Consider the following 14,168-nt stretch of genomic DNA (forward strand, 5'->3'; position numbering starts at 1 on the left):
TTAGGATATCAAAGGAGCACTAGGAGGTTCCTCTGCTCAGAATATTTCCCTTCCCCATGTATGCTCTAACACCAGAGATACTCAAGGACAAGAGTTTGAAAAAAAAGAATCAAAAATAGGATAAAAAACTACTGGTATCAAGATTACCACGTGCCTTCCCTTCATTAATTCTTTATATAAGGCAGTGAGCTAGGAACACAGAGAAATTTAACAATACAGGTCCTTGAGCTCACTACAAAGTTAAATGCTAAAAAATGCTCAAGATGCATTCATGTGACTCGAGGGGGACGAGGACTTGCCTTTGAAATGGGTCTTGACAGCAAGCAGAATTTTCAAAGCTAAGATCTGAGCTAAGGGATCAGGACTAAATTCAACTAATAATAGTATAATTTGATGAAAATTATACAACATAAGTTGATGAAAACATCAACTTTATAATTCAGACTTACATTCTAGTTCAGACTCTCTATTCAACTGCAGCTCTACCCAAAGGGAGGGAAAAAAGAGGAAAAGAGATATTTTAATCAAATTTGCATCCATGTGACTTCCTTACCTGGGCCTCTCCCCAACTCTTCCACCTCTATCTTCCAACACATACACTCCCGACGTCTCAGTAGCATAAATCTTTAAAATGCCATGGGCTTCCTAAATTTTCTTTTAAACAAGTTTAATTAATCAATGTGATTAAAATCTCATAAAGATGAACTCAGTGAGGGAACTATATGTAGCTAAAAGATCAGTAAGTAAAACTTAACCTCTGCCTTAAGTTTGTGTTGCTGGGGATGACTCTGAAATAGCAGTAGTGTTCAGGATCTACTCATTTTCACCAGTTCAATTTTGTGAGGATTCACAGTTTACAATCCAATCTTCAGGGTTAGAGGAACACAATAGATACTTCCCTACTGCACTCAATAGACACATCATCTACAGCTTAGCTTCCCCAACTAGGATGCCAAGTTTCCCTGAAGACACAGAGAAAGTGTGCCAGGAGATACAGGAGGGAAAAGGATGAACAAGAAACAACTTGCAGGAGCAACTTGATCTGGGATTAAAATGTTAACGAATTCAACTAGTTAAACATTATTATTATATCAAGGTAAGTATGGAATGTTACAGAGCAGAAAGAAATTTTAAATCCCTCTCTTTCACTCTTCTCTGCTAGTAGGTGTGTTCTGAGGTAACCAAGAGCTGAGCTAGAGTTCTCAAAGAAGAAAAAGAGAATTTCAGCTTCCAACACTCTCAGTCCTGAAGTATACAAATAACCGACCTACGTGACAATAGTCATCTTTGTCCATTCTCTTAATACCAACGATTCTTAATTTACAGTGGAGATTTTCTTACATGAAATTTCTTTGGATTTACAGTGGATATGAGAAAAAAAGGATTTCTTTTTTTTAACATTCTCTTGACTGAAATACATCTATACCCTAAACTGCCTATACTATAGGAGAGAAAGAATGCCTGGGGTTTGCTTCGAGCTACTTCAGAGAACAAAAGGAGGGAGAAATATATTTTTTAACATATATAGGCAAATGTGGATAAATGTTGAAGCAAGGTGATAAATACATAGTGGTTCAAAGTATTCTTCTCTCTACTTTCTCCACTTACATATAAGTCAGAAAATTTCCATAATAAAGAGGCAAATAGGGGCTTCCCTGGTGGCACAGTAGTTAAGAATCCGCCTGGTGGGCTTCCCTGGTGGCGCAGTGGTTGGCAATCCACCTGCCAAATGCAGGGGACAGGGGTTCGAGCCCTGGTCTAGGAAGATCCCACATGCCGCGGAGCAACTAAGCCCTGTGCGCCACAACTACTGAGCCCGTGTGCCTAGAGCCCGTGTTCTGCTACAAGAGAAGCCACCGAAAGGAGAAGCCCGCGCACCGCAACGAAGAGTAGCCCCTGCTCGCCGCAACTAGAGAAAGCCCGCACACAGCAATGAAGACCCAATGCAGCCAAAAATAAATATTTAAACTAAATTAATATAAATAAATAAATAAAATCAAGGTTTAAAAAAAAAAAAAAGAATCCGCCTGCCAGTGCAGGAGACATGGTTTCGAGTCCTGGTCCAGGAAGATCCCACATGCCGCGGAGCAACTAAGTCCATGTGCCACAACTACTGAGCCTGCGCTCTAGAGCCTGCAAGCCACAACTACTGAGCCTGCGTGCCACAACTACTGAAGCCCGCACGCCTGGAACCCGTGCTCGCAACAAGAGAAGCCACTGCACTGCCAACAAAGAGTAGCCCCCACTCGCCACAACTAGAGAAATCCTGTGTGCAGCAATGAAGACCCAGTGCAGCCACAAATAACTAAATAAATAAATTTATTTAGTTATTTATTTATTTTAAAAGGGGCAAACAAACTGCCTGATCTAGCTCTCTCAAACCCTTTTAAAGCTAACCATACTTACGAGCCTACATGGTTTTCTCCCTTTTCTAAGCTCCTACAGAGTTCTACCTGTACCACTCACTTTTCACAGTCACTGTCTTAACGTCTTCATGTATGTATTTCTGTACTAAAAGGACCAGAAAACACAGTCCTTGCCATCAAAGAGCTTATAATCTTTCCTCTCTTAAATGCAACACATTCATTCAACAAACTAATTTACCAATTGCCCCCTGTGGGCCAGATTACTCTTTCTAACACATGGATACAAACACCAGGTCTCTAGCCTCAAAGAGCTCACAATGTAACAGAATTAGAATGTACTAAGATGGGTTTCTCTAAAAAAAAAAAACAAAAACCTCAGTCTTTCCTCTGCTGAAAACATTCACTGACTTACCTACCACTGCATAAAGAATAAAGTCAAACTCCTTTACCTGGAAGTCAATGTCCTTTTATAATCTAGCCCTGACTGCCCTTTGGTCCAAATATGCTACTTTCCAATTTCTGTACCCTCCAAGCATATTTCTCAATGTGCCTTTCCTTATGCCATTTCCCAAGCCTTAAAAACTGGATCAAATCCCTTCTGCAGATCTCAACTCCAACAATCCTTTCAAAGCCCAGTTAACTCCATGAGGCCTTTCCAGTCAGTACACTCTTCCAAAATCCTATATAATGAATTTACACCACTCCTTTAGCAGTGAACAAATGTGATGTGCTGTATCTTTTCATAGCCTCCACAATGTCCAACACAATATCTGGCCTACAGAAAATGCACAGGAATTATCCTATTACTAATTTACTTAATTACCTTGGGTATCTAAAATAGTTGACCCATGCGTGAGGATAGCCTGTCCTCTGGGGCCAGTCTCCCCAATCCCAACTCAAAGAGCTGTTCTATATAGGTCTGTAGTACTCAACCAATCACTTTCAGGTGCTCAATTTCCAGTCGAATTTGGGTGTAAAAGCAGAATTGAGGGTTTAAGTAACTTTTCCATAGATCTGCAAAGTCCTATTCTGGGTCAAAACATAAACAAACAAACAAACAAAACTCAAATAAAAAAGAACCAAAGAAAGCCAAAGATGACTATAACCGTCAAGTACTGAGATCAGTGTGATGGCCCTAAGATGGGCTTGTCTAATCACTCCTGATTTGAGCTCTATATTTAAATAGCAACCAACTTTCATGTCTCAAAAATCAACTGTTGTGTTAAACTGGAGCAGCATTTCTAAATATCTCAGTTTTTCTCCCCCTTTTGAATGGCACGGGAAAAAAAGGAACCCACTGTCCCCTCAGGTAATGAGTTAGTTGGGGATAAAGTATTTCCAAAAATCTAAGACAAGAAAGCACTACTGCTGCATTTACCATATTGTGATTTAAGTATCTGCTTATGAACCTGTCTCTCCAAACAAGCCATGAGCTCCTGAAGTGCAGGGAATCAAGGACTTGTCTTACTCATCTTTGTATACCCTAAGTCAAACAGTCTGGCACACTCAAGGGACTCAATAAATGCTCTCTCAATTAATGAATGAATTCCACCTTAGGTTAAAACATGTTCAAAATGCCAACAGCCTGTTAAAAAGTAATGGAGAGAGGTTAGATAATATATTCAGATGCCAACTGCCTGTTAAAAAGTAATGGAAGGTAGAAGTCACATGCATTTTATATTTAAGCAAACCAAGCATAATCTACTGACATTTCCCTTCTTCAGAACCATTTCCAACAGTTGACATATAAAATTTCCTAAGAAATGATTCCATTTTATCCCTCATCTTATCAGTCTTTTCCATTTTTTGCGTGGGGAAAAAAATCCTTTCTTGACACTCTACCAGATCCTTCTCCAGTGTTCCTGCCTCAGTTTCAAATGGTTCCTGTTTTTTTTATTACCCCCAAACCCATAAAATAAAAAAAAAAATCTGAAAAGTCGATGAGGGAGTAATTATAAAAGAATGGAAGCTTCAGGACCAGAGTGGGGGAGGTACATACGTACTTTAATCTGCCCCCAATATTCTTTAAGACTCACTGTCAAATTTAAAAGGCACTATGCAAAAGTTAAAGTACTGCACACAAAGTGATATATTATATATACATATAACACACACGTATGTATTATGTATATATATGTATGTATATAAAATTGAAGCTATATGAAAACAATTTTTCGTATATAATTGTTTTCTCTTATGTTATGTGTACTTCTTTAAACAGCATAAATACTAGATATTGATACTGAGGTAAAAAAAGAAAAAACTCTAGAATTAGCCAGAAGAGGGAGTATACACATCCTCAAGTACAAAACTATATGATGATGGTGTTAAAAGGTTTTATTACCTCTGAAATAGCAAAGGTAATCAAGTTAAATATTGTTCACAGTTTACTAAGGGAAAATGCTCACTAAAATATGGGCTATTTACAGTATAGTTCTCCCACACATTATATCTCTAGAAGTATAAACAACTTTGAAAAACAGAAGGGAAAATAGTACCAGTACTAATCTCTCCAATGACCTAAGTTTAAAACATGCCCCAATTTGATTTAAATACGTGAGTTTATCAACAATCTCTACATCATTAGGCTGATGAATAAAAAGCCCAAAACAAACTAAAAATTCAACAAGCCTAAACATGCAGCCATACCTTTTAACCCTTTCTCTTCTAGGTATGATTTCAAAGCATTCCCAATACTAACATGGTCAATTAAGCAGTAATTTGTTCTTTTAAAACAAACATTCTTTAAAAGAATGGTGATTGTTTAAAAAAAAAAAAGTCATGCTGTCCTTTCACCCAACACTACATCAAAGATAATCAGAAACAATAAAACATTCATAAGAAAGAATGTTTACAGAAACATTTCTTATAGTGAGAAGTCAGAAGCAATATAAAACTCCATTAGTAGAAGAGTATGCAGCTACTGAAATTAAAAAGCTATAATTAATGACATTAAGGATAACATTTATTAAGCTAAAAAACAAGTACAGAAGAGCATATAAAATAAAATTGCATACATATATCTAAATGCAAAATTCAGTATCTTTGGGAGGATTATCTCTAAGTGCTGGAATTTTGTGAGATTTTTATATTTCCTCAGGAAAAAAATTTACAAAAAATCACAATGAGGCTGTATCATTTTTATGACAAACCTTTTTAAAAAAGATTATACTAACTTCAGTAAATATGTCCAGTAACTATGTGGTGCCCCATAATTGTGTGGTTTAGCCACTCTGAGAGGCAATCAGTCATTATCACAATGATAAATGCACATTCACTTTGATTTAGCAATTCCACTTACAGTTATTTATAATACAGCTATTTTCACACAAGTGTGCAAAGCTAGAGATTTGTTCAAGAATATTCACAGCAGCATTGTTTATTTTGGATGTGACCTAACTGTCTGTCAACAGGGACTAAATTATGCACAGTCATACAATGAAATACTGTGTAGCCATGAAACAGAATGAGGTAGCCACGTGTGTTGGAGTTGAATGACATTCAAGATAAATTAAAGTTAAAAAAAAAGAACAGTATGTATCAATTAACAAAGAAGAAATAGGGAGAGATATACAGACAAGTATACTTGTATCTGCATAGACTATCTTGAGGACACACAAAACACTGTAAACAATGGTAGCTGGTGGGTTGGAGGTCTAGAAATGAAGGGTGTTAAGCCATATTTTTCCATACTAAACACTGTACACCAATTTGTATTGTGTGATTTTTTTTTTTACCATGTATGTATGCTCCTTTAAGTTTTATAGTTTTTTAATATTACACAGTGAATTACTTTGCTGTTGTATAAACAAATAAGTTTAAGGAAAATAATGTTAACATTAAGTATTAATATTATACTATCAAAATACTTGTTTTTAAGGGTTAAAAAAATCCTAAACTATCATCTGAACAGTATACAGGACCATAAACCTGAACTCTTCTTCTGGATAAAGATGTTTACATTGTTGCTAGTCAGCAAATCCACATCTGCTTAACCTAGTCCTTGTTTTGCTCTGGGCATTGTAGCAGTTTAAAAAAATCTGTTCTCTCTCCTGCTATATTTAATGAAAGGATTTTCTATTGGCCACACAGTAAGTATGGAATAAGGGAACAGATTTTCTCCTTTTCATTGATATTAATCCTTCCAGGTCGGTATGGCCTAGCTGTCCCTGACAGAATAACAAATGAAATGCCTACCTAAGACAAACATGACAATGACTCACTAAATATAGTAGTTTCTACTCCAAGGGTATTCTAAAAAAATAAAACTAAGAAAAATATATTAAATCAAAGTATATTCTTACATAAACACAAGTCTAATGGCTCAGATCAACTGCCACTAACATGCTCTAAACTTTGGGGAACCCACTTCCCATGAATTGGAAGTTACTCCAAATAAAGAGAGAAAATGCTGCTTAACACAATGATAGAGGTCTCTTTTATCACATTTGTCCCATGTACTATCAAATACCAAAGAAACAATCAACAAGGTTATACTGGAAGGGATACCTAATCAAAACAGGTCTGTCAGTGTTGGCTTACTCAACACCACTGCTTATAATTAAGTATCAAACTTCCTGAAAATAAGTGGTAAACCCTTAAAAAATTAAAATGAAGATGAACTCACCTTTAACACTTTTTCTATTAACATCTGCCCCCTTTTCAAGTAAATACTGAGCAATCTCTTTGTGTCCTTTGTAACATGAGATCATCAAGCATGTATGCCCATGTCGGTTTGACACTTCCAAATCAGCTTTGTGTTCTACCAGGTACTTGACTATTTCCAAATGGCCATCGAAACAGGCAGCTCGAAGAGGAGTTGAATTGGTTAAAGTCGTGTTGTTGACAGACGCTCCATGATTTAACAAAGACTGAACCACCTTCAGATGTCCTGCTGCAGAAGCGGCCCACAAAGGGGGAGCCCCCTCAATGGTTTCGCCATCAAAATTGACCGAGCCCCCGACTTCTATGGAGGCACTGCACTGCTCTAGGAGAAATTCCACCATGTCAAGGTGCCCATACCTGGCGGCCATCAAGAGTGGGGTGGCCCCATTTGTTTTCTCAGAGATCAAGGAGGAAACCTCCTCTTTAGATTTGCTTGCCAACAATTTGGTGAGAAGCCGGAGTTTGCCATCTCGAGCTGCGTTAAATACTGCTGTCTTTAGATCCATTTATGTCCAGTTGAGAGTCTGTGCTTTATTTATCCTTCAAAGCAAAGCTCCAGCTTAACTCTGTTGACACAGGCAAGGGTTACAGGAACCAAAGTTCAATGTTAATCACGGCGCCCCAGAACGGATGTATGTTCTGTCTATTGCCATCCAACATATGACAACCAGAGCACCAAACTAGAGAAAGAAAAAAAAAAAGCAGCGGTTTTGAAATTTCCATAGGTAAAGGCGAAAACACTAGGTTTTCTTAATTTTTACTCCTGGGGGCGGGGGGAGCCACACTTTAGGGACTACTCCGCCTCCCCAAAAAAGGTGGGAAAGAAAAATACAAAAAGATACACACAGAGACCCAAATGTTATGGAGGGAGATAGTCTCTTCTCTATATACGGTAAATTTAAACACTACAGGCAACCGCATTTCTCGCCTCCTAACCAGCCAAGCTTCGGGCTAGTTTTGCTTTGCACACGCCCAGAGAGAGTACAACCGAAAGAGGCAGGAGACGCGGGTGCAGAAATGTTTCCCTTTCTCACATCTGCAGAGGAGAGCGGGCCAAGGGCGCGAGGCTGCAAGGCCTCGCTGTGGCCAGGATGGCTTTCGAGAAGGAACAAAAAAGGTCGGAACCAACAAACCGCGGCCAGCTAACGCCAAAACCCTCACCCGAAAGGTTCTCTCTCCTTTAGAACTACTCGAGGCTCTCAGGAAATCCGGCTGCCTTTTAGCTAACTTCGCCCGCCCCATTCTGATCCCCCCCCCCGCCCCGCAAAGGGGTCCGTACGTTCCCCAAACCACAGCCGCCCCTACACAACCTTCACCTCTACCTTTTCCCCATAGGGGCATCCCCCTCCCCAAGCTCCTCCATCGACCACGACCCCCTCCCGCAGGCCGACCAGCCTGTGGCCTCCAGCCCGCTGGCCGCCTTCCGCTCCTGGGAGCGCCCTCCTTCCCCTTCCCGCCCAGGCCTCCCCGCGGGAGCCTCAGGCCGCGGCCCGGGCTCGGCCAGACCGCCGCCGCCACCTCCACTACCTGCCAGGGTGCTAGTCCTCCCCGCCGCCGCCGGCCGCTCGGGCTCGGGCTGCCCCCTCAAAATGAGACCGCTGTCCGCGCCGCCGTCCGGGCCGCCCAGCTCCGCCTGCGGCCGCACAGCTCCTCCATACCCCGCGCCCCACAGGAATGAATCCGGCCGCGCCGCTCGCCCCGCCCCACCCCGCCCCGCCGAACTGCCTCCCGCCCTCCCAGTCTGAGCGGGCTGCAGCGGCGGCAGCAGCAGCCGCGGCGGATGGTGTAATGGACTGCGGGCCGGCGGCCGGACGAGCCAGAGCACTGCTTCACGTCACCGACGCGGCAGCCTCGCCATTGGGCCGGGGGAGGGCGGTGGTTGCCGCGAGCAGCCGCCTAGGGGCGGGGCGGGGCCACGCCGGAGGCGGCCGGCGGAGAGGCTGCCGAGATCTCGGGGGCTGCTCCGCGCTCCACCTTTCGGGGCGCTGGTTTCGGGTACCTTTGGGTCTCAAGGCCATAACCCCCAAAGGGGTGGTAGCCATTATTTCTTTCTCGCAGACATCAACTCTCTCAAACTAGTCTCTTCTAAGGCTCCTTCCTTTGGTGGGCCCTGGAAGATACCGACCTCGCTGTGAGGCCTCAAAAAAGCAAAACAAGAAAAACGCAACAAACTTGAGAAAAAGATTAGTTTTGGAGGCTGCCAAACATGGCTTAGTTTTTAAAAATATGAACTCTAAAAAAATATAAAGCTACAAGGAATGATAAAGCTTAACAGCAGTGTAAGTCAACAAGGTCGAGTTCTTCACTCTGAACAGTAAAACCAGGAAATGAGAGGAAGCTAAAAAGTGAATATAAATGAAAAGAATTACTACCTCGTACAACAGGAAATAAATTTGTGGAATTCATGACGTTAACACATGGGATGTTTTAAACTAGGTTGAGGAGGACTTTAAATATATTTGGAGACTTAACACCCATAGTGAATCATGATGAGAAAATAGTTTTGAAAAACGTAGTTTTCAATCTCTTGAACACTTTATTTTGGGGAACTTAAACTCACACACAGTTTTTTGGTACCGTTAAGAGAAAGAGAATGTTAAACTCACACACAGTTTTTTGGTACCGTTAAGAGAAAGAGAATGTTAGATTAGACATTATCTGACCCCCAGCATCATAAGTGTAATTAGCATTATTACTTAAAAAGTAATGCAACATTAAAGACATTTTATTAAAAAAACACTAAATCTTTGCATATTTACTTATAGTATTATACAGAATTTTATGTAGTTTTGTATAATTGAAATAATAATTTTCATACAACTACATATTTTGCTTTTTTACCTTACTATACTCTAAAGATTTCTCATTTTTTATGGTCTTAATAATCATTTTTAAGTGGGGCATTATATTTGCCTCAGGCAGTCAGTATATAAGCTCAACATCAGTACTCCAAAATTGAAGTTAAGGTTACTACCACTGAGAAGAAAATATAGAAGGGCAGAATAGAAAGGATGAGGGCAGCAATCTATAAAAATCACCAAGAGGAATTGGCTGTTTTATCCCTAGTGTTAAAGGTCACTAGTTCTATACTCCCAAGGTGTAAACACCAGAGTACAGTTTCCCAACCAAGGCCTAATGTGAGCTGACCTATCTCTCTTATCAAATTCAATAAGATGATGTAAATATTTACATCAGTGGTCTTCAACCAGACAGGAGCATCCCCCAGGGGATTTTCAAGGGGTAGGTGCACACTTAGTTTTAAGGCCACCAGTTTCTGAATCTTCAGCTTGCATCTGTGTCATTTTCTAAAACTGATCTGCTGGTAAAGGACTGCAGTACGGCATCTCCCTGTTTCATTTCCCAACTCTTTTACAATAGCCATATATTTCCCAAATTGCAAAAAGAAAGGCCATAACTTTCACTCACTGAGAATCTTAAAATGGTGCAATGTTCCAGGGTATAAAGCCTCAGGCAACCTTTGTCAGTTCTTTATCAATTTAAAATATTGGACTGTACAGAGACAGTATACTTCTAATGACTAGATAACAAATTCTATTGCAAGCCAGGTGATTTCCAAATAATTGCTTTCAACAAAGTATGACCTCAAGATCACTAAGTGAGTTTATAAATTGGAAGGAGTTCAAAGAATTGAGTGAATTGATGTGACAACACTTCTTACAGCCCCATATACTTATTAATGTAAAAACATTTTCTTAGAATTTGTAAAAATGAAAAACTGAGAAAAACATTGATGCTTAACTCTGTCTCATTCTTGTAAGATGTAGTATTTAACAACAAATGCATGCACTAATTGTAAAAAATTACATGTTTAGTAATTATAAACATTTGTAATATATTTTGCATTGTTTTGAATACCTGATCATTACTAATAAATATAATAATATCTTAATCTAGAAGAAAATGTTTTAGCACATAGTCTTTCAGTCATAGGAAATTTTAAAATTAAATATATTTATATTTTCATCACAGATAAATATAATAGGATGATCAATAAAATACATTCAAACATAAAAATACATTAAACTAGGATATGATCCTGAGTGATGGGAAAGTGGAATGGAGCTATAAGTGTGAAAAGAAAAATAAATTACAAAAAATATACTGCAGGTAAAGAAGAGCTTGTTCATATATTTTGTAAATAGCTGATAATAGGCATAATTGCTATGGTATTTAGATTTCATTGGATTCATTTAAAAGAGTGACTATTCTAGTTTCAAATGTCATTTTTACAGTATGCAGGAAATTGTATCCTTTGCAACTGCTTAAACTTGTGACGAAAAAATTTTAGATGTTAACCTAGAAATATGCAAGAGGGTAAATCATATTTCATGTATGTGAACAAAAATATTTGAAGACTACTGATTTACTCATTAACCTCCTATTGGAGGTTGTCTCCATTTCTAAAGATTTTGGCAGTATTTGTTCTTCCAATCTTTGTTTTTAGTTTTTTATTTTCTTAAATAGAAACTCTACTAAAATTCCGTTTTCTGTTTTGCTGAAAGATCTTACATTGTGTTTCTAAACACCCATCTCCTAGGGCACCTTTTATGATTGGGAAGGAAAAGCTTTTTGTTTGGCTTGCTTGGTTCGATTTGGATTGGTTTGGTTGCTAAGGCTTTGGACTCTGGTTTAATCAGCAATTACTGTGGTCCTGAAAGCCTCAGAATATTTTGGGGGATATAACAAGAAGAACCATGGACTCAAGGTCAAGGAGTCTGCAGGTGGTACAGGTGAGAACTAGAGAGGTAGAAAAGGGGGAAAGGACCAGAGGGAGCCTCTGAATAACCCCTTCTGTTAAGTGCCCAGGGGATGGCAGGCAAAAGACAAACCACTTTGAGGAGCCAAGGCAAACACCCAGTCTACCTCTGAGGGGAAGCCTTGTGTCACTGCATCCACAGCTCTGATTCATTGGCCTTGCCTGAGACCCAAGGCACTACAAGTCCCTAGGAGGGCACCTCCCTGCAAGGCCCCCAAGACTCTGTAAGCCCAGAGGGGACACTACCCCATACCTGAAAGGGTGGTGGGAAGGAACTGGACTAGCAGAGACGGGGCGCCCTTATTACTAGAACAACAAACATTTTCAAGTGGTCTAAGTTTTCTTCTTTTCACGTATTGCTTTGGGATAAATTTCCAGGAGTTGGATTATGGAACATCTTTCTGGCTTCTCATACATAGTGTATCACTTTCCCAAAGAGTTAGGCCAATCTGCTACGCTAGTGGCAAGAGAGTGTGCTGAATTCGCCGAAACTTGTACCCACTAGATACTATATTTTTAAAATTCTTGCTACTTTGGTATGTGGAAAATAGTACATCAAAATTTCCCAAATTTGCCTGACCACCTTGTGATTTTTTTGGGGGTCCATATAATCTCCTATAATTAGTAAACTATTCCTTCTTAAGTTTTCCTTCCAGGGATTTTTCAAATGTTTCATTCTTGCTGGTCTCTGCTTAAACCAGAAACCTCCATGAAAGATTCTGCTTGCACAGTTTTGGTAAACTTTGTTAACTTCGTCTAGTTTCAGGAAAGGATAGGATGAATGAAAAAATACTTCTTGTTTTTAGTAACTAACTGAGCATTGGTTTAATTTAGAAAAGTGTGAAAGGAACCTACTTTAATGACTATAACACAAAAATAGTATAGCAATGTGTATGCTTCCCAAGCTATTTAGAAATGCCTTTCTTATAAAAGAAATCTATTTTATTAACACTGATCATTTGTTTCGCCAAAGTAGTTTTTCATAAATTCATTCATCATGTCAATAGTTACTGAATCCTATTGTGTACTGTATTAGATGCTAAATGGATATGACCCCTGCTTTCAAGGAATGCATGGTCTGTGGGAGAAATGTAGCAATAAACAGATCAAAGTGAAATATATATATAAACAATTGTGAGAGCTCAAAGGATAGAGCCACTAACTCTCCTTGGGCAAGCCTGGAAAGGAGGTGATGTTTAAACTGGATCTTCAAGGATTAGTGGAAGGACACCGAGCCAAAAGGCAATGGGAGAGAGCAGAAGCCCCATCGAGAAAAAGGAGCTGAAAAAACACAAGAGGTGGCCCTTCCTTTCTTTCTTCCCCACTTCCCACCCAGGTACAGAGTGGAAAACTAGGCGACCTTCTGAATGTACAAAGTCTCCACTCCCCTCCCTCAAAGTGCATCATAATTCACAATTTCCTGTTTCTGCAGCTCAACCAGAATTTACTATCTCTCAGTGCAACTGTTCTCCTAGAGGCTTTTGGAGGAGTGCAGCCTGGTGAAAGTAACCTACTTCAAGCAAGAATACATCCTTGGGGTACTAGCATTTTGAAAAGGAAACTTGTAAGCTCAAATGAATCTTAAAATTGTAGAAGTATACAGGGCAGAATTCTTTGATCTGAGAGATTTCCAGATCCCCCTTGTGTATTTTGGTCTAGCCTCCCTTTACTTCCCTGAACAACATAAGATGAGGTGGCAGCAACTCGGCCACCAAATTCTGAGAGTTTTCTCTGGGCACAGTCTCCCTCTTCGGTATGATGCTGTCACACTATCACAAGCTAGAAATCTTGTGTCGTTGTAAAAGTATCTGTTTCTTTCTTTGTTATCTCTTTTCCTGAACTTGTCAGGGCTCTGACTCTAGCTTTCCAGGAGCAATGGATGAGAAAGATTCTGAAAATTCTTAAGAATCAGCTTCCACTCACTGGTCGTCTCCCCTCTCACATCCCAACCCACCCCACCCAAGTATTGTTTAGCAGTTCTGGCACAGAAGCCCAAGTTTCTTGGAGAGATAAGGGTGTAGTTGGTAACTCAGAGCAGGGAATCTCTTCTCAGGATTTTTTTTTTTTTTTATATAGCTGAAAAGAGACTCCCAGGTGTGGGACAGATGAAGGAAGCCAGAGTCACCCCAGATATGAGGCCACTGTCAGCAGCAGACTCCTGTCAGCACATGAAGAGCAGATGGAAATGATCCCTATGTGTTGATGACCTTGGCTGCAGCTTCAGTCTGAGTCCTTCCTGCTCCAGCTTCTGTCCCTGCCCCTGACTAGTGGCCCATGTCTGTGTGGATGTCCATCCAATTAACCAGGAATAGCTTCAATCTCACCAGTAATTCCTTAGCCTCAGTCCCAGTCAGCCTGAC

General features: G+C 40.0%; 1 protein-coding gene across 3 annotated transcripts in view; it reads right to left on the reverse strand.

Moving 5' to 3' along the window:
* The window catches only part of FEM1C (fem-1 homolog C), a 49,584-nt gene that overhangs the window by 11,797 nt on the left and 23,619 nt on the right, over positions 1-14,168 (reverse strand). For 2 of the 3 annotated variants that reach the window (XM_068535744.1, XM_068535745.1), the window contains one exon: positions 6,994-7,711. In XM_068535744.1, coding sequence (XP_068391845.1) covers positions 6,994-7,537 — 544 coding nt within the window. In that variant the 5' untranslated portion in view covers positions 7,538-7,711. Of the gene's footprint in view, positions 1-6,993; positions 7,712-8,558; positions 8,711-14,168 lie in introns of those variants that run through there. The other variant, XM_068535743.1, reaches the window with a different exon arrangement.

This window comes from Eschrichtius robustus, chromosome 2 (genome assembly GCF_028021215.1).
Source record: "Eschrichtius robustus isolate mEscRob2 chromosome 2, mEscRob2.pri, whole genome shotgun sequence".
Taxonomy (NCBI): domain Eukaryota; kingdom Metazoa; phylum Chordata; class Mammalia; order Artiodactyla; family Eschrichtiidae; genus Eschrichtius; species Eschrichtius robustus.